At 44.6% G+C, this 25,821-nt stretch overlaps 2 gene segments (V, D, J or C); both read left to right on the plus strand.

Moving 5' to 3' along the window:
- The first annotated feature begins 9,625 nt into the window (after positions 1-9,625).
- LOC108541494 (T-cell receptor beta chain V region CTL-L17-like) lies at positions 9,626-10,409 on the plus strand. The segment is given in 2 exon segments: positions 9,626-9,779; positions 9,937-10,409. Coding segments are annotated over 2 exon segments (522 nt in total).
- A 7,556-nt stretch (positions 10,410-17,965) lies between these two features.
- On the plus strand, positions 17,966-18,691 carry LOC108541495 (T-cell receptor beta chain V region CTL-L17-like). The segment is given in 2 exon segments: positions 17,966-18,223; positions 18,348-18,691. Coding segments are annotated over 2 exon segments (393 nt in total).
- The last annotated feature ends 7,130 nt before the right edge of the window (positions 18,692-25,821 follow it).

The following is a 25,821-nucleotide window of genomic DNA, read 5'->3' on the forward strand; positions in this document are numbered from 1 at the left end:
CGGCCTTCCTCAGTCCTCCACTCCTGTTGGGATGTCAGGACTGTGGGAACTCCGTCCGAGAGCTGTACGGGTGACTCTGGGGGCCCCTTTTGTCGGGGGCCAACAGACCTCTCCCTACCCACCTTCTTCCCTTGAAGCTAGGTGACCAAAATAAACTTGCAGTTTTGCTCCTACCCTTGCCTAGTCGCTGGTTCTTTTGTACCCGCTCTGGTGGTCTTAGAAAAACAAAACACTAACCTGCTCCTATTAGCTGCTTCACATTGCATAATGAGGGTAGACAGGTACACTCGTGCTCTGCTGCCTGATTCTTAAGTTCTGCCAGATCTTTTCTCAAGTGACTGAATGGCATCTTATGCTTCCAGGTTCTCCTCACCCCAGCACTTATTTGATGATTCCAGCTTTTCCATCACTCATAGTCCTAGCAGGTCTGAGAGCTTTTATCAGTTTCTCACGCATGAGGAGACAGGAATGGATAAAAGGATAGATAATTATCAATCCTATGGGAGACTACACAGTATCTGAGTTCATGCTCATAAAGCATTGAGAGGAATGTTAGTCTTGTTTTATAGATGGATCTACATGAGGCTAGAGTCCAGGAAGGTTAATGAACGGCCTTGCCCATGGTCTCAGAGCTAATAAATGATGGAGCCAGATAAAGGACAGTCTGCTTGTTTCTGTGTGGGATTGATCGATGGGTCACTGGAGTTCGAGGGAGGGGAAGTCTAGAACCATCTGGGGTTGTCTTCAGATAAGACACCAGTGGTAGGAGGGTCTGTGTACCCTATAGCACTGCAGGTACAGGCATCATGGTGTTGGCAATGGGGAGATACTAGAGCAGGTAAGTGGTTAGTGGCCTGGAACCAGAAGATCTGAGCTTTGAGAAAATTATTCCCATCACAAGATGTAACAGAGACACTGATGTGAATAAACTAGACCAGGGAGCTCTATGAGGAGCTGTTGTTAACATGAGGGAGGGAAAAAAGCAACTAAGTGGTCACTTCTTGTATATGAAATGTACAGGAAAGCAATGTTAACTAAAATCCCATCTGATTTCCATCAGTTTTGCTTGGTAAGTAGTTGAAAGGTGGGATAATTTATTTTGGAGGTTAGGTAAACATCTATAAAGCTCCTTTATCTTGTGAAGTCTGGTGGGAATGGCACGGCCAATGCAGTCACAGTTTGTTTAATAAATAACTCAGAGTTCAAAGAGAGACACTCATGGGCCAGAAATTGGTAAATGTTCCTGCATTCTAAAATTAGGAGGATCTTATTTTCTTTGAACCAGCAGAGAAGGAAGCACAGGCAGTGGGGAGGGCCAGTTGGGAAAATGGCAGAGTGGCCGCAGGATGTCGAAGACAAAGGACATGGAATATCAAATTCTAAGTCGTGAAGCTGTGATGCAACCCTCCCCCTTCTCCTAATGGTTTTTCAGGTCTCAGCACAGATGCACACCTGAGGGAGTAATTGCTTTGGAAATGAAGGACAAATAGCTATGTTAAATATTAATAACAACTCCACCTTACAAAGCACACCTGGAAATGGAAACAAGATTTTTCTAAGGCCTTTTCTACTCTAAGAGTCTGTAACTTGTTGGCAAGCTGAGAGGTGAGGATGGGGGAGTATTGATCCACATGCGATGAGTACTGTGTGTGGAGAAAAGAAAGAGAGATCAGACTGTTACTGTGTCTATACAGAAAGAAGTAGACATAAGAGACTCCATTTTGTTCTGTATTTGAGATGCTGTTAATCTACCCCCAACCCTGTCCTTGCAAGAGACATGTGCTGTGGTGACTCAAGGTTTAACGGATTTGGGGCAGTGCAGGGTGTGCTTTGTTAAACAAGTGCCTGAAGGCAGTATGCTGGTTAAAAGCCATCACCATTCTCTTAATCTCAAGTACCCAGGGACACATACACTGTGGAAGGTTGCAGGGACCTGTGCCTAGGAAAGCTGGGTATTGTCCAAGGTTTCTCCCCATGTGACAGTCTGAAATATCGGCCTCGTGGGAAGGGGAAGACCGTGATCGGTCCCCCAGCCTGACACCCGTGAAGGGTCTAGTGCTGAGGAGTACTAGTATAAGAGGAAAGAAGGCCTCTTGGCCAGTTGAGATAGAGAAAAGTATCTGTCTCTGCCCATCCCTGGGCAATGGAAACATCTTGGTCGGAAAAACCCAATTGTATGTTCTATTTACTGAGATGGGAGAAACCGCCTTAGGCTGAAGGTGGGACATGGCTAGAAGCAATTGCTGCTCTTTATGCACTGAAAAGGTTTATGGAGATGTTTGCATATGCATATCAAGTCACAGTGCTTTTCCTTAAACTATTCATGTCACAGAGGATCTTTATTCATATGTCTTACTGCTGACCTTCTCCCTAGTATGATCCTATTATCCTGCCACTTCCCGTTTTCCAAGATGGTAAAGATAATGATCAATAAATACTGAGGGAACTCAGAGACCGGGTCCTCTGTATGCTGAGCGCTGGTCCCCTGGGCCCACTTTTTCTTTGTCTATACTTTGTCTCTGTGTCTCATTTCTTTTCTCAAGTCTCTTGTTCCACCTAATGAGAAACGCCCACAGGTGTGGAGGGGCAGGCCACCCCTTCACTTTGAGGCTCTACCAGGAAGCATATAATCTTGAGTGTGAATCAGAGCGCTAAGAAGAATAATGCCCTTTATGTTGTTTTGCCCTGTGCCATCCTATACCCACCCCTTCCGTAATTAAGCAGCCATGGAAATGAGGGGAGCCAGAAGGACTCAAACGCTGCTGCTTGGTACAGTAGACACAGGGATCTGGGGGAAGGGTGTTCGCTGGGTCCAGGAGAAGATGATGAGCTCAGTAAATAGACAAGGAGAAACCCCTGGGGAAAGCTTGTGAAACCCTGGAGGAAACAGGAGATATGTTATTTGAGTTCCTTTTTGCTTATTACTCAATTAAATTATTACTAAATTAACGGCAGGCATCCTGCACAAAGGGATATTCTCTGTGAAACATGACATCTCAAATACAAACAGAGCATTCGTCCTTACCCTAAAGCCCGTCCTCTCTCCCCAAGTCGCTCACGCATCAGGCCACCTTTGTGCCCATAGGTCATGGGCAGTGCTGGGTGGTCACCATCATCCACACACAGTGGGCAGTCAGCAGCGTGAGGTGGTTCTGCCTGCTGTGGTCTCACCCCAGGCATGGAAATGAAGGGCCCTGGGTGGAGCTGAAGGTGCTCAGCTGTGTTTCTCAGGAGTCCCATCTGTCAGTGAGTTGACAAGAAACAGAGCAAAACGACTCCTCCAATGTTGATGAGCCTGCCCCTGGGACTTGGAAACTTGATAACAGAGAAAACCAATATAGACAAAGGAATTTAAACAGGATTATGGTCAATTAACCAAATTAGAAAAGGATACTTGAAGGAGTATTTGGGACACAGGAGTCAAAAACACCAGGAAGACATGAGGAGTTTCCGTAAGACTCTAGACTACAGCACTATGTAGATAACTAACACTAGAATGTTAATTATATCATTGAAGAAATAAAATTTGCATTGAAATACAAATGGTTTACAAAAGGTCATGAAAATCTTATAGACTTGTTTCCATTCAGACAAATGTGCTCTTCTCATTCTCAGCTGTTCTCTGGTGCATCTATCTTGAATTTGACTGTCTGGGCAAGAGGTGTGTCATCTCCTGACAGGAAGGCTCTGGGGCCCAGGCAGTGAGAATGACATCTCAGAATGACTGCCTTGAGAGCCCTGATCCCCTTTTATCAACACACAGAGCCAGAAGACCCCTCCATCCTGCAGCACCTGCCATGAGCATCAGCCTTCTGTGCTGTGCGGCCTTTTCTCTCCTGTGGGCAGATGGGTCCTGGGCAGGGACCCTTGCATGGATTTAAAGGTCCAGCGCCTTCCCATTGGGGCTGCAGCATCAGTTTTGTTCTCTGCAGGTCCAGGGAATGCTGCTGTCACCCAGACCCCAAAATTCCAGGTCCTGAAGACAGGACGGAGCATGACACTGCAGTGTGCCCAGGATATGAACCATGAATGCATGTCCTGGTATCGACAAGACCCAGGCATGGGGCTGAGGCTGATTCATTACTCAGTTGCTGCTGGTGTCACTGACAAAGGAGAAGTCTCCAATGGCTACAATGTCTCTAGATCAAACACAGAGGATTTCCCGCTCAGTCTGGAGTCGGCTGCTCCCTCCCAGACATCTGTGCACTTCTGTGCCAGCAGTTACTCACAGCGCTACAAGGCTGTCTCCTCTCTGACATAAAGACAGGGAGGCTCTGCCCTCCTCCCCGCTCCCCAAGACTGAGGGATGCCCTGGGCAGAGTTCTCTACACCAGGAACCTTGGAACCCCAAGTGGCCCAAAGTGGCCCAGACAGAATGAGCCTCGCTCTGTGCAGAGATCTAGCATTAAGTGCAAGAAAGCCCCCCCTCCACCCTTTGATTGCTGGGCTCAGGTTGGTCTTGGAAATTGATGGGGAAATCACTATTATGGCATCCACACCTGGGAAAAGGCTTCCTCTTGTGGCTACAGCACCTGACCTCCTCCAGGTGTCTGTGCTCTCCTTCAGGGTCTTTCCCCACAACAAATCTAGACAGATCAGAGATCCACTTCTAGAATTCCATCCTTAAAGGTTGTTCCTTGAAACCACTTCTGTTAAGAACATCTCCATTAGGTTTGCATCAATAAAACAGGGCCACTACACATTTCACACTGTAATGGATTTATTAGACCGTATGCATATGTGGGAGGAGCTAAGGAAGACAAAGTCTGGAGGAGAGAAGTCAGAAGGTGAGAGAGCCAGTCAGTAGCCAGGGCTTCTGGAGCTCTGGGTAGGACAGGCTGGAGATGCAGGGACATGAGAGGATCAGAGCATGCCAAGCCATGCAGTGGGACCTTGAGCTGGGAGGACAGGAAAAGGCCAAGGAAACCTGCTTCTGTGAAAGCTGTTCCTACTCTATGGGGGCCACCCCTGCAGGTGCACTGCCAAACACTGGGGGCAGCCTGGCTGCTGTTGGCCGGCATTTGGGAAGATGAACTGGACACAAGGTGCAGAAGGAACAGGTCTTCCTAGGTCTGTTGGATGCCTCTGTATTTGCTGGTCACTGACTCTCAGTCTGACCATAATGACCTGCCTAATGTAATAGTGACTGTATTACATCTATCTAACAAATTTTACCTAATGTATCTTTGACCATCTGTAACCCAGAATGATTAGAGAAATGGCATTCTTATCTTGTCTTTGCAAAGTTGACTTAACACAATCCACCACAGGATGGATGCTCCCAGACTGAGGCATCTGATCACACAACTGTCTCAACTTTCCACAGTCCCTGGACTCCTCTCTGGGGGACACCTGTGCTGCCTAGGTGAATGTGGACACAATTTATATGTAGATGTTTCAGACACTGGCTACTAACTTTTCTTTAATCCTGTGCCTAAAGTCTCCCTTCACCTAGAGGTAGGGCTCTGCCTCCTTCTATCTCTTTCCTGAGCTTCCCTCCTGATGGAGTTGCAACGACATCAAAGCCCTGGACACAGTGCAGTGACCTGTGGAGACAGTGGGAGGGAATCTCATCTCTTGCTGCCTTCCTGGACCCAGTTCTTTTATAAGCGAAGCAAGTGCTCCTGTGGGGAAAAGAAAGAGAGATCAGACTGTTACTGTGTCTATATAGAAAGAAGTAGACATAAGAGACTCCATTTTGTTCTGTATTTGAGATGCTGTTAATCTGTGACCCTACCCCCAACCTTGTCCTGGCAAGAGACATGTGCTGTGGTGACTCAAGGTTTAACAGATTTGGGGCCATGCAGGGTGTGCTTTGGTAAACAAGTGCCTGAAGGCAGCTTGCTGGTTAAAAGTCATCACCATTCTCTTAATCTCAAGTACCCAGGGACACTTACACTGCAGAAGGTCACAGGGACCTCTGCCTAGGAAAGCTAGGTATTGTCCAAGGTTTCTCCCCATGTGACACTCTGAAATATGGCCTCGTGGGAAGGGGAAGACCTGATCGTCCCCCAGCCTGACACCCGTGAAGGGTCTGTGCTGAGGAGGATTAGTATAAGAGCGTTTGCTTCTTCAAGCTCATTTGTCAGTTGAGATAGAGAAAAGCATCTGTCTCCTGCCCGCCCCTGGGCAATGGAATATCTTGGTGTAAAACCCGATTGATTGTATGTTCTATTTACTGAGAAGGGAGAAAACCACCTTAGGACTGAAGGTGGGATGTGCTAGCAGCAATGCTGCTCTTTATGCACTAAAAAGGTTTATGGAGATGCTTGCCTATGCATATCAAGGTACAGTGCTTTTCTTAAACGTATTCATGTCACAGAGTTCTTTATTCATATGTCTTACTGCTGACCTTCTCCCTACTATGATCCTATGATCCTGCCACTTCCCTTTTCTTAGATGGTAAAGATAATGATCAATAAATACTGAGGGAACTCAGAGACCGGTGCCAGCCTGGGTCCTCTGTATGCTGAGTGCTGGTCCCCTGGGCCCACTTTTCTTTCTCTATACTTTGTCTCTGTGTCTCATTTCTTTTCTCAAGTCTCTTGTTCCACCTAACGAGAAATGCCCACAGGTGTGGAGGGGCAGGCCACCCCTTCATGCTCTGGTCTCCCTTTGAGCTCTGCAGTATGAGAAATGTGCTTCATGAATTTGTAGCTGAGCAGGTCAAAGATTTGCTGCCAAACCCAAAGTGAAATCCTCAGACCTGCAGAAATTGCCCTGCATTTCTGTGAAGATGGAAAGAATACTGTGTGGTAGAAATACGTTCTCCCCATGTAGAGACCTGGCCCCCAAACAGGACAGAGCAGAGAGGGCCAAAGAGCCCAAAACATGTCTCAGATGATTGAAAGACATTTTCACAGGACAATCCTGCTGATGACATTTGGTCCTTCATATTACACGCCTAACTACCCTTCTCCCCAGATCAGCTGAGTACCCAGGATATCACACATCCCAGCATCTTCTAACAAGGAAAAATCTTTGCGTAACAGCCTCCTTCCTGAACCACGTTGACTAACCCTGGAAACTTAGCCTTTCCAGAAAAAAACTCTGTCTTCCCCTGGCCCAGTCTAGCCCAGTAGGCTTAATTGATGATTTATATCACCTTTTAATTTACTCAGAGAAGAACATATGATTTCAGAGTAAGGGATATTCATTTTACTTTGTATAAGTTGGACCTAAACAGTAAACTGAGTACTTTTCTTCCATCAGTGTCTTAAATTGGACAATGGTAAAACAAATCTTTGATGCTAGAAATTTAGGCCCTAGTATTTTTCATATTGAAGTTGCCAGTGTCCTGAACACAGAATAGATGAGCGTTAAAAAGTCACACTATGCCAGAGGTGGTTTTCTAGGAGTTTATAGACCAGTATTCCCTTGTTGAGGAAGCATAAGAGCATTTGCTTCTTCAAGCTCATTTGTCGGTTTTTATGGGACTTTCCAGTTTGAAATAAGTTATGCTTTTAAATTTGAAAGAGTGTGAAGTCAGGCCGGGTGCGGTGGCTCATGCCTGTAATCCCAGCACTTTGGGAGGCCAAGGCAGGCTGATAACAAGGTCCACCTGGCCAATATGGTGAAACCCCATCTCTACTAAAAATACAAAAAAATTAGCCAGGCGTGGTGGTGGGCACCTGTAGTCCCAGCTACTGGGGAGGCTGAGCCAGGAGAATCGCTTGAACCTGGGAGGTGGAGGTTGACATGAACCAAGATCACGACAGTGCACTCCAACCTGGACAACATAACAAGATTCTGTCTAAAAAAAAAAAGGAGTCTGAAGTCTACAAACATAATATAATTCCAATATCTCCAATATCTAAGTTATTTTTTGAAGTTTTGGGTTTCAGAAAAAAAAGGAAAGAAGTAGGGATATCCATAGGTTTGGCCATTTTTATATTTAAGATCTATGTGTATATATGTGTGTATTTATATATATGCACACACACATACATACAAATGTATACACACAAGAGATGCATATATGTGTGTGTGTGTGTGTGTATATATATATATGTAACATCCCTTGGAAGAAAATGTCATGATGACTACATGGCTTAATGGGATTTATTTATGAAGAGAGTTTTTCTAAAAAGAATTAGAAAATTTGAATTCTTTTCTAAATCTTTACTTGGGACTTCCCAGAGAGCATTTCTGACCCTACCAACCTATGTTGTGGGTGTATATGGCAGCCCGGAGTGCAGCAGACAGTTCTTGGGCCCGTACCTTTGCGAGTTAGACTGGAGATGCCTGTAAACATGACAGATTCTTGGTGTTGTTCACTCCCAGTCCGGGCTTCTCTAGAATGTCACAGACGACCATCGAACAAACAGATTCCCAGTAAGAAGAATATTAGGACATAGCCATGAGGAAACATGAACACAAACAACAAATGTTTGAAGTGCAAACCTGAAGACTGGAAATTTTGGCATTATAAGATATGAAAGTTTGGAGAGCTACATTTAAATGAACACGAAGGGAAACTGAAACAAGAAAAAAGAGAATGTCCGAAACCATCAAGTAACTTTCATAAAAATTGTCAAATAATGTATCTAGGACTGCCTCACACAATCACTGAAAACAAAATGAAAAGTCAAACAGTTGATCAGCTCCTCCTAAAGAGATTTTTAGTGATGTCAAAGATGGATCTGCAGGAGTGATCTAGAATGCAACATGGAAAATTAAAAGTGAAATATGGAAGACTTTAAGAACAGGGAAGAAAAAAATGGATATTTCCCATATATTAGAATATGCATATTTTTCATTATTTCCCATTTTGAATTGCATATGATTGAAGTATCAAACAGATAAAATAGGTAGAATGAAATAGGTAAATGTTATGAGGTGATATTTGATGAGATGTTAGCTGACAATTCTTTAGAGGTGTTTAAGGACCCAAATTCAGAGATTCCAGAATCAAAATGAATCTCAAGTAAGACAAATAGTCAAGTCACAGGGAAATTGTAGAACATGAGGTACAAAGGGAAGATTTTGAAAGCAATCAGAAAGAAAAGAGAAATACTTCCCATAAGAATAGATGGAGAAAAAGAGTAAGTCAAGAGAGTGGTTAAAAATAACAATTAGCTCAATTGTCATTCTCCTTCATTTAAGGTGACATTGATTTTAAAAAACTTATTTAAGTGGAATATGAAAAAAGACCACTGTGAGTTTCTATCAAGGTACCTTTTCTGAATTACGGTTAACAAAGGTGGGAAGTGATCCCAGAAGAAAGGCATGAGGGCAGTTCGTGAGGGAACCCATGCGATGGAACAGTCCTGTTGGGCACGTGTGACTGGAGGAATGAGGAAGGCTGGGTCATGAATGTGGATGGCACAGGAGACCTTGACTTGCAGGAAAGACAATGAGCTCACCCCTTTGTGCCCTATGTTATGAGTGCTGTTGGTGCATCCTACAGGACATGCCTAGCAGATGGAGGAGCAGCTGTGGGATGAGAAGATGAACTCAAGAGAGGCAGTGTGAGGCCTCCAGGTCCAGACAGCTCTGGAAGTCAAAGCAATGAGCCATGCATTGATGTTAAAATGGAGCTTATAAATATTTAAAGCCTCACCCAAGTGTGTTCCAATATAAATGCTGTGACCCTGAGGTCCTGGGGATTGAGAGAGGAAGTGATGTCACTGTGGGAACTGCCCTGTGGGGACAAGGACGTCCGTCATCCTCTGCTCCTGCTCACAGTGACACTGATCTGGTAACGCCCCCATCCTGGCCTGACCCTGCCATGGGCACCAGGCTCCTCTGCTGGGTGGTCCTGGGTTTCCTAGGGACAGGTGAGTCCTCAGAACACCAAGGAGTTTCATTTTTTTTCTGTGTGTAGGCGTGTGTGTCTGTGTGTGTAGGCGTGTGCGTGTGTGTGTGCGTGTGTGTGTGTGTGAGTGATGACTACAAATGTTTTCCTTATTCTGTTGCCAAATTCTACTTCCACAGATCACACATGTGCTGGAGTCTCGCAGTCCCCAAGGTACAAAGTCACAAAGAGGGGACAGGATGTAACTCTCAGGTGTGATCCAATTTCGGGTCATGAGTACCTTTACTGGTACCAACAGGTCCCGGGGCAGGGCCCAGAGTTTCTGACTTACTTCCAGAACGATGCTCAACTAGACAAATCAGGGCTGCCCAGTGATCGCTTCTCTGCAGAGAGGCCTGAGGGATCCATCTCCATTCTGAAGATCCAGCGCACAGAGCAGGGGGACTCGGCCGTGTATCTCTGTGCCAGCAGCTTAGCCACATCGTGGCACGGTCGCCTCCTTCCTGTTCACAAACCTCATCCTTCTCTCTCCTTGCAGCTCCTAGAGACCCTTAACAGAGGCCTCTCTTTCATCCTCACATTTCATGGGAAAGAAGTAGATTTGAACATCGGCTGTCCTTTGGGTAGAAAGAGACCACAGATTCATTCCTGAAACACAGTGACTGCAAATGTAGGTGGTGAAAACAATCCTGGCCCACTCTAGGAGTCCTTGGAGCCAGCTCTCTGATCCAAGCAAAGAGTGGATGTCTTAGCCTTGGCCTTCAGGGCAGACATGCATCTTCTAAAGGTATTGGAGGCTGCTGTGTTGTCCACATCCATGAGGTTGACAAGGGCAGAAAGCATGCCTCTTCTTCATATGTTGGAACATCTGGCATCTAGAAGGTCTGAGGCTACATCCCCAGGAAGATCTATCTTCTGAAGCCTCTTCTATCCCTGTCACCTTGGAAGTTTCTACAACAAAATATCAAACCTCTCTTCCTATTTGAAGTAAAGGTCTTTGCAACTTTTCTGGTCCTTACTTGATAAATACAATCATGATAACAATATGACTTCATTTCTTCTGCCTACTTTAAGCCACCTGTATCCTTTATTTTGTTTCCATTTTCCATTGCTGCTGTCCTGATAGACAGAAGCATGCATTCACCACAGCTGCTGGTTCACCTCGATTCGCTCAGGAAATCTAGTTTCTAGATTCTGAGTGTTTTCACTGCTGTTCAACTCACTTGATTTGAAATAATTTTCCTGAGGTCTTTAATTCAATAAGTGTTTTATTTATAATATTGATCCTATTCCTTTTTATTTTATTTCTCATATTATATACTGTTATATAGTACTTGTTATAAATAGAAGTACAATGATTATATTGCAATAGAATCTTCCACCTGTCTGTGGGTGATGCTGCAGTTTGTATCTGTGAAATCGAATGCACTGGTCAGAGCTGATGTGATTACGGATCATGGGTTCCTGAGAGTTCTCGACATCAGACCACTTCTCCAAGTCTGGGACTCAGTGTCCCAGATGCAGCCATGAAAGAGGGGCCCTGAGATTTTCATACCTAGGTAGGGCGTAATAGTCCTTCCAAATTCACTGACCAGAAATTGTGGTGGTACAGACACCAAATTTCTTTCCTCAGAGAATGATGGTCTCTGGAAGGGAGTTTTTCTGGACCCCTCTTTATTGTGCCATCATGAAATCCCTCCTTGCTCAGGTGCCCTGTCTCCTCTGGGACTGAGTAAGGCCAGGGCACAGATGGGAATTCCCTGTCTTCCTAGACCTTTTCTCTAACTGCTGCCACCTTCCTCCATGTGAGTCCTGAGAAACCTGATCCTAACAGTGGACGAGCTCTGACACTAAGGCTGAACAGAACACCGTCCACAGTTCTAAACGGTGCTGCAAGAACATGTAACAAAAGCGAGCAGGGCTTCCAATTTATACTGAGAATGAACATGCAAGAGGAGCAAAGGGCAGATGTTACTAATGAACAAATAGGAAGGAATAGGGTTTCTACTCTAAAGGAATCATTCTGTTGTCTTAAGGTAAGTAGGAGAAACATTTCATTGCAATTACTTCAAGTAAAAGGCAAGCAGCTGCCAACCAACCAGCATAACTCTTTGCTCTGTGATCTTGGCTGCTTCAGAGGACTCAGAAATCCTTTCTCTGCACAAACATCCCTTTGTCCATTCCAAGACCCAGGATCTCACACTCTGATCCTATCATGAAAATAATCAGGTGTGCTATAGTTGCTGTGGCCTCATTTTTAGTGTGTTGAGTAGGAAGCATTGAAGAACTTTGAAAGCTTTGCTCTTGAGTCTAGGGATGTGCTGGAGGCAACTTGTATGACTCAGAAGAAACAAATAGGCATACTCTTCCCAGCTCCCCATTCAGTGAAGCCATGTTGGGAGATTGAAGTCTGCAATGGTGGGGATGCTGGGACAACCAAAATTAGGAAATGCTGCCAGCCATGCCCCCACTTTCACAGACACCCAGTTTAGCAGCACATCACTGGATTGTTTTCTGATGTTCCTGTTATGCCATGTCTTGTGGGGACAAAAGGGCTCAGAATTTATCTCCCCTCTACTCTTGTTCTTAGAAGTCATCATCTAAGCGCTCCTCAATTTTTCCTATTTCTATTCAACTCCCAAATTCTCTGCCTCTGTAGCTCTGTGTTTCCCACAAGCATGCCAGTCTGGAACATGGCACGTATTTTGAATGTAATTGAACCAGTTCATTCTTTACAAATTATCTTTCCTCACATGGAATATTCAGATGCTGGAGTCATTGGGAACAGAGATGGCCAAGCAGCAACTCTAGGTTATGAACCACATACAGCCCCGCTATTCTTCCGTGGCAATGACAGACCTTGTAATAAGGACTATTTTGCTTTGGAAACTAAGCAGCTCCACACCAGTCAGGAATGACTCTGCTTTTACTTTAGGCTGAGAGATCAGAAGGATCGCACCCTAAGTATTCTCCTCTCCAAGACTAAGTATGGCCACTCTCCATCTGAGTCCCTGGAAGTTTTCCAGAGCTCCCTGAGAATCTCTGCTCTGGGGGCAGAGTCACCAAGGTTCATCCTTGCCAGCTCCCCACAGACGCCAGCAGGACTTTCCTGCCAGGTGCTGGGCACAGGAATGGCTCTGCCTGTCTCTTAGTTAGAAGGAGGGCATACAATAATGTTTGTATAAGAGGGACTGGAATTCTGGGTCTCCTTTAAAATATTTGACAAAATTTTCTTTGTTGTTTTATTTTGCCATCTCACCAATGAGGAGAGTAATCCCTTGGTAGTTCTATTGTTTTGGCACTTGGAAAGGTTTTGTGGTTAAGTCACGTTAAGAAATTGTGCATTTTTTTTCTGTTCAGCTATAACCCAAGGCAGTGAAAGAAACAGCAATAATTTTGAGAGTAGTCACTTGTGCATCCTATGATAAAGGTGTTACATTTCATTGCCCACATCTAACTTTCAGTCTAGTGGAAATGAAAAGGCACAGTTAGGGGGCATGTGAGTATGCCATGAGAGAGGTCAATACAATTGAGAAGCCTGTGCCAATCCCTAATACTGTAGGATTGAAGGGGAGGGAGAGATGACCTCTCCTTCAGACCGTGCTGAACAAGGAAGGAGTGGGAGTTCATCTATGGGAATCTGAGGAGGAGCAAATCCCAGGGGCATCTAACTCAGGGTGCAGGAACAAATACTTGAAGAGGAAAATGGCCCAGTTCAGCTGTCACAGGAGACAGGAGAAAGCAAAGTCATGTAATCCACAGTCCCCAGGCTGATTTGCTTCCTTATGACACTATTTTGCACCAGCGAGTCCTCATCTCCCGCTGCTCCTCTGCCTCTGCCAGAATCATCTCTTCCCTGTTTGGTGCTCAGATCAGTGGATGTGCGTTGTACATGGTGATCATTTCCTGTAGCAACCCCTTTGCTAGTCTTGGTTATATCCATCCTTATTTTCTGCATTGGGTACTGCTCCCGCCACCACTGCTTATTGCCTTGTAGGAAGTCTCTTTTTATATAACTCAATTTTACTTTTTATTAATAAACATTTGACTTCACCTTTTGGTGATCTATGCTTTTGGGGTAACATTGTCATTTTGGAGGACATTTTGTTTATTTTTAGTGATTCAGATTAAATAATCTCTTTATACTTCAACGTCTGTGTTTTCTTCCTATTTTAAGCCAAATATTATTTCCTTTCATTCCTCTTATTCTGTTCCTCTTTCTTTAGATAGTAGTCTTAAGGGAGAAAAAGTCTATAACTGGAGCTATGTGATAAGTGTTATTTAGAATGAGGTGAGATATTAAGCTTGGTAACTCAAAACAATAGTCTGGGTTAGAACTAATGTTGGAATTAGGCTTTAAGGAAGCCGCTCATAAAACCTGCTGGATGGAACTTCTGGAATATACTCCCAGCTCACTCTGCGGACACTTCCCAGAATTCCTTGGGACATTGAGGAAAAACAATGATGAAAGTTCCCTTATTGGCCACAAGATGGCACTGTGGTCCACTGGGATCTAAAGGGCCCTGGGGAGTCCGGGAGAGTGCTTAGGAGGGAAAGGGTTAAGAAAAATTAGGGCTTGGATCCCATGTTATGCAAATATTGCAGCAGTTTTCAGTTATTGCTAGGCTACCTACAGCTATGCAAGACGGGGGAAGTCCCTCTAATCTTTAATGACATCTACAGTTGAGGAATTTTGGCCTGGTAGCCTTGGTGCAGGTGCAGAGAAGCAACTGCCTTAGCAGAATAGGGAAAAGCGAGGGTGGGCTGTGCCCTGAGCCCAGTGCGTCTCTGCTGTACCTCATCTTCCCTGCAGGTCTCACCAGGCAACAGCTTTAACCTGCTTGAGTGATCTGGGATTCTGCAAGTTTATAAGTCGTACTGATAACATCACCTTGGCTGAGAGTCCATTGGACACCAGGCACGTGTTCTCTGGAGAAAAAAAAATATTGAGAACAAGTTCTAAAACACCTAAGTAAACAAACTACTGAAAGAAAATGTTAGTAGATGCACCAAACTGTGCTGTTAGAGGTGAAGATAATCTACTAGTAGAATTATCGCAAAGAGACTATAAATTAAGTCTCTAGTAAGTATTTGTGGGCATAGAACAGTGTCTGAGTCCTCTCAGTGTAGATTAAGGAAGGAATTCAGCTATTATCTTGACTTTGGCTTGGATGAAAATCCATGAACTCCTCAACTGATTTTCTTGTAATATAGTACAGAATAACACTGAGCAAACATTTTATTTTTCTCCAGCCTGTATCCCTCCTTGGCACTAACAGGTAAAGCGGACACCTAGAGGCAAGGTTTCTTTAGTTGGGATCCATTAACTGCGGGACTGGGAGGTCCACAGCTGGGCTTTACAGGGAGTACAAACCCCACGTGCAGGGATCCCCACATGTCTGTGCTGTGCCCAACTCCCCACTGTGAGGCTGCCAAAGGGGGAGGCCCGGGTCACCCAGGACCCCACTCGCAAAGTGGGGAACAGGCCTCTTGCCTGGCAAAAAAAATCAATTCACCAACTGGCCAATCTATTGAAAGTCAAAATGAAAGGAAAGCCTCAGTTGTGAGAGTGATGAATGCCCAGTTTCCCAAGTTATGAAATGTATAGCAGCTCATGGTTCTCAGAATGATTTCAACAGCATGTAAAGATATTGTAAAACGCTTTTGTTTGTCTATAACTTTCCTTGATATTGATCCTCAGTTTTTTTCAGCCCACGCATCAGTTGAGCTTATTTTGATGCCAAATTTCAGTGTTGCCACTTCAGTCAACAAGCACTTCTCATATTCTCTGTAATTTACACAGGTATGTGTGTTTCTGTCTTTTCTTATTTTTGTGTGATTCATTTTTAAATTGGGCTGTACAGAATACAAGCGTATATTTGTAAATGACTCCCATATTTATGCAATTTTGCTGTTTACTTTTTAGTAATAATTTTATTTAAGGTTTAATTAATAGAGAGTAAAACAGAAATATTAATACAAGGACATCCTGGTACATTTTGACAAAAGCATATGCCAGTGCACAGCAATGAAATGATTATAAAATAAATTCCGTCATGCAGGAAAGGGAGGTCATGCTCCTTTCCAATCAATTTCTCTCCCAGAGATAAAAACTTACCTTATTTATTTATTTATTTATTTATTTATTTATTTTGAGACAGAGTCTCAGTCTGTCACCCAGGCTGGAGTGCAGTGGTGTGATCTCGGGTCACTGCAAGCTCTGCCTCCCAGGTTCACGCCATTCTCCTGCCTCAGTCTCCGGAGTAGCTGGGACTACAAGCGTCCGCCACCACACCCAGCTAATTTTTGTATTTTTAGTAGAGACGGGGTTTCACCGTGTTAACCAGGATGGTCTCAATCTCCAGACCTCATGATCCACCTGCCTCAGCCTCCCAAAGTTCTGGGATTACAGGCATGAGCCACAGCGCCCGGCCAAAACTTTTCTTATTTTTATCACTACTGACTAGCTTGATCTATTCCTAAACTCCATATGAATGGAATCATATAACATTTTTATTGAGTTATTTTCCTCCAAAGTTAGCATTTCTGAAATGTATTCATATTGTTGTATCAGTAGGTCATTTTTTCTTATGACTAATTTTCCATTGCATAAAAATACAACAACTTGTTTATCCATGCTTCTGTTGATGGATATCCATGTTACTCCTGTCTTCAACTATTATGGATAAAGTTGTTGTGAATATTCTTGTGGAATTCTTTCTTGTGGACATACGCATTCTTTTTTTAAAATTTTCTTTCAGGTGTAGATTTAGAGTGGAAATACTGACTCATGGTGTAGATGTGTGTGCAATGCTTGCCTGTCCCCACAAAAGCTCATGTTGAAATTCGTCAATGTAATGGTATTGGGAGGTGGGACAGTTATGACTAGGTCATGAGGGATCTGCCCTCAGAAAGAGATCAATGCCCTTATTGTGGGAGTGAATTACTTGTCTTGGGAATGGTCTTCTGATAAAAAGGATGAATTCAGTCATTTTCTCTGACTTTGGTGCTTGCTTCCCCTTTCTTCTGCCTTTGATAACAGCAGGAAGCCCTCATCAGTTATGATCTTTTGATCTTGAACTTCCCAGTCTCCAGAACTATAAGCCAAATAAATCTCTTGTCATTATAAATTACCCAGTCTGTGGTATTTCTCTATAGCAGTAGGAAAGAAATTGAAAGAAAACATGGTGCTGAGAGTGACACTGTTGCTATATCAAGTACCTGAAATTGTAGAAGCAGCTTTGGTTAATGGCAAATGGGTAATGGATAGAGGTTGGAAGAAGGCGGAGAAGCAAACTAGCAAAGGACTTGATTGCTGAAGCAGAGCATTAAGGGCAATTCTGGTGAAGGCTTAGGGGGAAATAAGGAACAAGGTATCAGAAATTGAAGTAAATGTTACCCTTGTTGTAAGTAGAAAAAACCTTGGCAAAATTGTGTCCTGTTCTAGGACTTTATGGAATAAAAAAATTATGAGCCATTAGCTAGGATATCTGCTGAAGAAATATCTAAGCAGCTAAGCATTCAGTCTCCTGTGTGACTACTTTCAGGCACCAGGAATTTTAACCCAGCTAGAAAGGAGCCAAGGGAATAGATTTTGCAAAGCAGCACAGATGGTGACACTATCTCCCTCTGCTGCCCTGTCTCCCATAAGCCGAACTCACTCTGGAGTTAGAGAAAAGAGGAGCCAGTTAACATGATACACTGGGGTCAGCTTCTGAAGGCAGGGTGGATCTGGAGGTAATAACAAAAACTGTCCAGAGCACTACATATAGGATGGCATTGAGGGTGCTGAGTCTAAAGCTGGGTAGGTCTGTGCTGTGAGTTGATAAGGCCCTAGAATAATTTCTGGGGAATCTGTACTCTTGATAATTTACAGACAACCCAGGTCTGCTTTGGATCTGATCAGATCGACTAAATCTTGGGAACTCTGCACCACTGGCCACTCAGGAAAGGGGCTGGGAATGTTGCCTGGGACAGGAAAATACGATAAGAAATATTGGTGTGAATCTAGCATCAGAAAGATGATGCAGGGACAGTCAGGAAGAGCTGGAAGCTGAGGTTTAATCACAGGCTCCTCACCCTTTGCCGATGGGCAGGTGACGGAGCACTGCAGCACTAGGTGGGAGGAGGGTGAGAGGGCAATGGGGCAGCCTGCGAGCTTGGACAGTGTAGGCAGAGGAGCAACTGTGTCACCACAGGAGCTTCTGCCTTCACCCATTCCTCCAGTTCTATAGGATAGGTAGAGTCCAGGGTTTATGTAGCACTAGACCTAAGGAAGCCTACATGGGGAGGACACAGGATAGTGACATCACAGGATACCCCTCCCATCAGGAAAATCAAGGCCCAGAACTCACTCAGCTCTTCCCCAGGAGAACCAAGCCCTGCATCAGGTGCAGTGCTGCCTGCCCCACTGTGCCATGGGCCCCGGGCTCCTCTGCTGGGCGCTGCTTTGTTTACTGGGAGCAGGTGAGTCCTGTGCACAGGACAGTAGCCCCATTCTCAGGTTTCCCACCCCTATGTCCTCCACTTTAACTTGGGGAGGGCCTCCAGGCTGTCTCCTGAGCTTATTCTCCATCTGCTTTTCCCACAGGCCCAGTGGACACTAGTGTCACCCAAAGTCCCACACACCTGATCAAAACAAGAGGACAGCAAGTGATTCTGAGATGCTCTCCTATCTCTGGGCACAGCAGTGTGTCCTGGTACCAACAGGCCCTGGGTCAGGGGCCCCAGTTCATCTTTGAGTATTATAAGGAGGAAGAGAGAGAGAGAGGCAACTTCCCTGAACGATTCTCAGGTCGCCAGTTCCCTAACTATAGCTCTGAGCTGAATGTGAACACCTTGGAGATGGGCGACTCGGCCCTGTATCTCTGTGCCAGCAGCTTGGCACAGCCCAGCAGAGTCACTGACATTCTGTATGTAAACTTCCTTCCTTAGCTTTCACTTGAGAGCTACAGGCCCCACCCAGGTCTCACTCCTTCAAGGGAAGCTTTCAGTTGTTTGGAAAGCATGTCTTGTGTCCCACTGAGCGCAGAGCTCTCCCAAACAACAGCGTCCAGGTTTCCTGTACCCTGAGTGTGCCCGCTTCTCTGCTGCATTCTCTTGCAGCTTGTCACTTCCTGGGTAACTTCAGAACAAGAGTGACTGCTGAGCCCTAGATGTGTGCTGGATTCTTTGTATTTGTTATATAGCTTAGAGCTTTTCAACAGTCTTGCACATCAAACATTCTTATTCTTCCTTTACAGATGGGAGGCTCAGGGACATTGAGTCATTTTCCCCAGTGTCTCCTGGCTTGTAAGGACCAGAAGTAGGAAACAAACTAGTCCATACATTTTCCACCTACCCCTCTGCTCCATCATCACCTTCTGTGTCCTAGTCAGTAAGAGAGAGCCCTCATACTGCCCTCATGACCACCAGGGCCATAGTAGAGGCTCAGATGTCTTAAGGAGTCACTACTAAGGCCTCTTCATTAGCAACTTTGAAGAAGCTTAAACTTCACATTTAAAAAAATTCATTTATATGCATTCCCCATGTCTTTCCCCCGTCTGTAGCTTACATTTTCATTTTTATGGTGTTTTTTGATGCACAACAGTATAATTTAATGCAACAAAATGAAAACAATTTTGTGTGTAGACAAAACTGCTGTCTCATATAAATGTCTAAACATATTTTTCTCAATTTGTTCTACTAAAATTTAAGTTTGGATTTTCACCACTAAGAATAAATGCACCTGAAATAGATCTCATGTGAGAAACAAGATAGAGACCTAGGAATGGGAGGGAAGCATATATGTTCAGTGAAGAAGCAATAACCTGTTAAAAGAGCCCTAAAGTGGACGCCCTGAGCTGATGGTGGCGAGGGAGGTGGAGGGCAAATGATCATGACCCTTGTCAGTCTGTTGTCTTGTAGAAGAAAGCCAGGAGCAGAGACCACATGGGCGAAGGTTTACGACTGGACTGTAGGTTGAAGGTTGCAGCAGGTAGAGGGAGGAAGAGCAGGCAGGGGGCAGAGTCACTGGCTGGCAGGGGCAGTGGCATCATAAGTTAACTCTACTGACATTCAGGATTTATGTTCCCAAAACACAACCTTAAAAACCTCCCCACAATTTCCCCATTTTTCTGTGACCTTGCTATGACCACCAGACTCCTCAGTGGTGTGGCCTTTTGCTCCTGGGGGCAGGCGAGTCCCCTAAAGCCTTTTCATTGGCTCACCACATCCTAGCCTAAGCCTTTACCTCAGGTCTACATTATTGGGTCCCTCTGTGGGCACTCAACTTCCTTCTATGATAGACTTCACAGAAGCTGGGACAACCAGATCCCAAGATACCAGAGAAGAAATGCAGGACATGAAGTGGCACAGAGATGCCTGAGACTGTCATCCATGACTACATGTGTAGGTGTTAATAGGCACTGAAACTGGTGTACAGCTGATCCATCCCAGCACGCACTATAGAGAAATCCCTGAGGGTCTGTGCCTTTCTCTCAAAGCCAAATATATGGCCTTGGTGTCAGACAGCCTCTCCCAGACCTCTGTGCCCTCTTGCACCAGCCTTCACCCCACAGCCACCTTCCTCTGCACACAAAGCTCAGTGGAAGATATAGGTGGCCTTGTCTTCACGAGACCGTGATTTGAGCAGTGGATAATGTCCTGTAGGAGTCTCCCAAACACTGCCTTAGAAGTCTTCCTCAGTTGCTCTCAGAAAGGAAAGTTCATTTGAAATTGTATATTGCAGACAGTATTCACAACACAGGTACGTTCTTTTCCTTGTCGGCCTTCATAACTCCATCTTTCCCACACCATGCTCATGTCAGTCCTCAACCTCCTCCACGTGATGTCTGCTCCCAGCTGTCCTCTCCCTTTCTCTGCACCCTCATCTCCAGTCAACCTCAGAAGGGTCAGTTCAGGCCATTTCTCATGTGTTGTGCTCCTCCCACCAAAGGCCTTTCCACTCCACGCTGTATCCTCTGGGTCAACACAAGTCTCTTCTTTTTTGTTCTGGCTCCAAATCTCAGTTTAATTACCACCATCTTTAGGAAGACACTCCTTCAACAGTTTTTCTAGGCTGCACCTCCTTATTATAAATGCTCACAGCTTATAATATGCATTAGTATTCATAGATTTAACACCATTGTCATTTTCCATGACTTTGGGTGACTAATGGATACTTCTCTTGCGCTCTAGACTGTAAAACTCATCATTTCAGAAATTGTGGATGTTTTGTTCCCCATTTTATTGTCAATACCAACAGCAGTTCCAGGTGCCAGTGGCCAATCTTGAAAGAATAAAGAATGGATAGTGAAAGGCCCTCTGGGTTCCCACTTAGACTCTTTCAGAAGTCTGGACGCATTAAATGGGAATCTCTATCCCTTCATCTCCTAGGATCTAATGAGTCCTGGAAACATGAGAAATCCCTGTCATGGATGAGTCACTGGATCCCAAGCCTTTCTGCAGGACTGAACTTCCTATCAGGAGGCCCATCACCCTCCTGGCCTGTTTCCTTCTTCAATCTCCTTCCCTCACAGGTGTCCTGGATTTCAGAGTCTCACAGACACAGGGCACCTAATCATTGGCAGAGTGATCTGAAATAGAATGTTAAACACTGGCATTAAAAGGTGATGGAGGCCGGGTGCAGTGGCTCACACCTATAATCCCAGTACTTTGGGAGGGCAAGGCAGGCAGGCCACGAGGTCAGGAGATCGAGAACATCCTGGCTAACACGATGAAACTCCATCCCTGCGAAAAATAAAAAAACTAAATTAGCCGGGCGAGGTGGTGGGCACCTGTATTCCCAGCTACCCAGGAGGCTGAGACAGGAGAATGGCGTGAACCCACGAGGTGGAGCTCATAGTGAGCCAAAATTGCAACAGTGCACTCCAGCCTGGGGGACAGTGAGACTCCGTCTCAAAAAAAAAAAAAGTTATGGAGAAGAAAACAAATGGCTTTTCCATTCTCTTAGGAAGAGTTTTCCCAAGGCACAAATATCTCTTTGGGTGGCTTTGAGGCCATGTTGCCTGATACACTGAACTATATCATTGGTGTCCACTTCCATGAATTCATTGGCAACACCAGAGACACACAGCTCATGGTCACCAGCTTCCTCCAGACCACACATGATGTTGGTACAGGGTGCTGAGCAGAGACCTTTGCTTGTTCCTTTCTTTTCTCAGATAGGAAGGGCTGACTGTGAGGCAGAGGCTCCATTTTCAGAGCAGGGCTGTGTGTTAGTCTCTGAAGAATTGTGAGAGTCATTCTGGGTGGAAATAATCAAATGTACAATCACTAAGGATGCTCCATGGAAAGACCGAAGTCCTACTTTTGCAAGAATTATTTTGCATCTATGCTTTTTTTTTTTTTTTTTTTTTTGAGGCAGAGTCTTGCTCTTCGCCCGACCTGGAGTGCAGTGGCCGGATCTCAGCTCACTGCAAGCTCCGCCTCCCGGGTTTTTTACGGCATTCTCCTGCCTCAGCCTCCGAGTAAACTGGGACACAGGGCGCCCGCCACCTCGCCCGGCTAGTTTTTAGTAGAGTATTTTTTAGTAGTATTTTTAGTAGAGACAGGGTTTCACCTTGTTAGCCAGGATGGTCTCGATCTCCTGACCTCGTGATCCGCCCGTCTCGGCCTCCCAAAGTGCTGGGATTACAGGCTTGAGCCACCGCGCCCGGCCGCATCTATGCTTTAAAGATGAATGCAGTTTTATCTCTTTAGGCAGGAAAGACCAAAAATAGACGAGCTATTTTAAATAATTGAACCTTAAACAGACCAAAGTCAGAACATCTTCCCTAGGGACAGTATTTTCTTCCACCCACTCGCTAAAGCTGTATTTGAGAAAGCTGTGTGCTGCTGATAAATGCTGGAATATCATTATAATCAACATCATAATAATACTGCTACTTGGATCAGAAACAAAGAGCATTTCTAAAGCTTGAAAAATGTAAAACTGGAAACAAGCTCTCACTGAGTTTGGAAATGCAGGCACTGGAGGGTGCTCATTTCTCTTCCTTTTCCAATCGGGGGCTATTCAAAGCCTGTTCTAACAAGGGGTGAGATCCTCCACTTCCCCGTGGTGATCAGGCTTTCAGAGGCAGAAGCCTTATTAGTTCATAATCAGCATGAACCGACCTCACCATCAAATGTGTCGACCTCAGTGCTCACCTCCTCAGCAGTCAGAGATTGGCTGTGTTCTCCAGGAGCTCGTACGCTTTTACGGAGCACACTTTATCCTCGGTTTATTACAAAAAATTGATGGGCCTTTGTGGGGATTCCATAAACAGAAGCTTTCTGTGCTTTACCCATTTAGACACTACAAATTCTGATGCCTCATGAAAGGTATAAACTTAAAGCTTGCATATGGTTAAGATTTTCTAATAACCAAATTCAATTATATATATTTGTATATATATTGAAAATGTCAATAATGCTCTCAAATCCAATCCCACCTTCCGTGGGTAACCAATATTAACGCTCTGGTGTGCTTCTTTTCACCCTTCTTTTATGTGTTCATGCATACCTTTCTACCCAAGTACACCTACAGAAAATGGTACACTTTACCTGCCACATGCACACTCTCTTCTGTTAACATACCTTGATCTTTATTGTTGCAGATTTTTTGATATAGATCTAACTTGCTACTATTAGCTGCTTCATATGGCACAACGAGGGTAGACAGGTACACTCGTGTTCTGTTATCTGATTCCTAAATTCTGCTAGATGTTTTCTAAAGTGACTGAATGGCCTCTTTTGGCTTCCAAGTTCTCTTCACCCCAGCACCCAGCTGATGATTCCAGCTTTTCCATCACTCATAGTCCTAGCAAGTGTGAGAGCCCCACTGTTTTCTCCTGCATGAGGAGACAGGGAGGGATAAAAGGATAGACATTTATCAAACCTACCAGAGACTACACAGTATCTCAGTTAATCCTCATAAAGCACTGAGGGGAATGTTAGTCTTGTTTTGTAGATGAGTCTAAATGAGGCAAAAGTCCAGGAATGGTAATGAATGGCCTTGCCCATGGTCTCCAAGCTAATAAATGTTGGAGCCAGATGAAGGACAGTCAGCTAGCTTCTGTGTGGAACTGATAAAAGGGTCACAGGAGTTTGAGGGAGGGGAAGTCTAGAACCATCTGGGGCTGTCTTCAGATCAGAAACCAGGGTTAGGAGAGTCTATGTACCCTATAGCACTGCAGGCACAAGTATCGTGGTGTTGGCAGTGGGCAGGTACTAGAGTGGGTAAGTGGTTAGTGGCCTGGAACCAGAAGATCTGAGCTTTGAGAAAATTATTCCCATCACAAGATGTAGCAGAGACACTGATGTGGACACACAAGGCCAGGGAGCTCTTGTTAACATGAGGGAGTGAGGAGAAGCAACTAAATGGTCACTTCCTATACGTGAAATGTAGAGGAAAACCATATTAAGTAGAATCCCATCTGATTTTTGTCAGTGTTCCTTTGTAAGCAGTTGGGAGGTGGGATTATTTATTTTTGAGTTTAAGTGAACATTTATATGGCTCCTTTACCTTATGAAGGCTGGTGGGGAAGGGAAAAATGGCATGGTCAATGGAGTCAAAGTTTGCTTAGTAAATAACTCAGAGTTCAAAGAGAGACTCTCATGGGCCAGAAATTGGTAAAGCTTTCTGGATTCTAAAATTAGGAGGATCTTATTTTCTTTGAATCAGCAGAGAAGGAAGGAAAGGCAGTGGGGAGGGACAGTTGGGAATACAGAATGTCGAAGACAAAGGACACGTAATTCCAAATTCTAAGCTGTGAAGCTGTGAAGCTGTGATGCAAACTTCTGCTTCTCCTAATGGATTTTCAGGTCTCAGCACAGATGCACACCTGAGGGAGTAATTTCTTTGGAAATGAAGGACAAACAGCTGCGTTAAATATTAATAACAACTCCACCTTACAAAGCACACCTGGAAATGGAAACAAGATTATTTTTAAGGCCTTTTCTACTCTAAGAGTCTCTAAGTTGGTGGCCAGGTGAGAGATGAGGAAGGGGCAGGGGTGTTGATCCACACGCCAAGAGTACCATGAAGCATATAGTTCTGAGAGTGCATCAGAGCCCTAAGAAGAATAATGCCCTTTATGTTGTTTCGCCCTCTGCCATCCCAATCCCACCCCACCCATAATTAAGCAGCCACGGAAATGAGGGGAGCCAGAAGGAATCAAACCCTGCTGCTTGGTTCAGTAGACACAGGGACCTGGGGGAAGGGTGTTGGCTGGATCTAGGAGAAGATGATGAGCTCAGAAAATAGACAAGCAGAAACTCCAGGGGAAAGCTTGTGAAACCCTGGAGGAATCACAAGATATGGTATTAGAGCTCCTTTTTATTTATTAGTAAATTTTATTTATTACTAAATTAATGGCAGGAATCCTGCACAAAGGGATATGCCCTATGAAACATGACATCTCAAATACAAACAGAGCATTCTTCCTCACCCTAAACTCGGCCCTCTCTCCTCAAGTCCCTCACGCATCAGGCCACCTTTGTGCCCATAAGTCATGGGCAGTGCTGGGTGGTCACCGTCATCCAAACAGAGAGGGCAGTCAGCAGCATGAGGTGGTTCTGCCTGCTGTGGTCTCACTCCAGACATGGAAATGAAGGGCCCTGGGAGGAGCTGAGGGTGCTCAGCTGGGTTTCTCAGGAGTCCCATCTGTCAGTGAGTTGACAAGAAACAGAGCAAAACGACTCCCCCAATGTTGATGAGCCTGCCCCTGGGACTTGGAAACTTGATAACAGAGAAAACCAATATAGACAAAGGATTTTAATCAGAATTATGGTCAATTAACCAAATTAGAAAAGGATACTTGAAGGAGTACTTGGGACACAGGAGTCAAAAACACCAGGAAGACATGGGGAGTTTCCTTAAGACTCTAGACTACAGCACTACATAGGTAACTAACACCAGACTATTAATTATATTATTGAAGAAATAAAATTTACATTGAGTTACAAACTGTTTACAAAAGGTCATGAAAATCTTGGAGACTTGTTTCAATTCAGACAAATGTGTCCTTCTCATTCTCAGCTGTTCACTAGTGCATTCATCTTGAATTTGACCATCTGGGGAA

The sequence above is a fragment of the Rhinopithecus bieti genome, unplaced genomic scaffold (assembly GCF_001698545.2).
Source record: "Rhinopithecus bieti isolate Rb0 unplaced genomic scaffold, ASM169854v2 scaffold_20175, whole genome shotgun sequence".
NCBI lineage: Eukaryota > Metazoa > Chordata > Mammalia > Primates > Cercopithecidae > Rhinopithecus > Rhinopithecus bieti.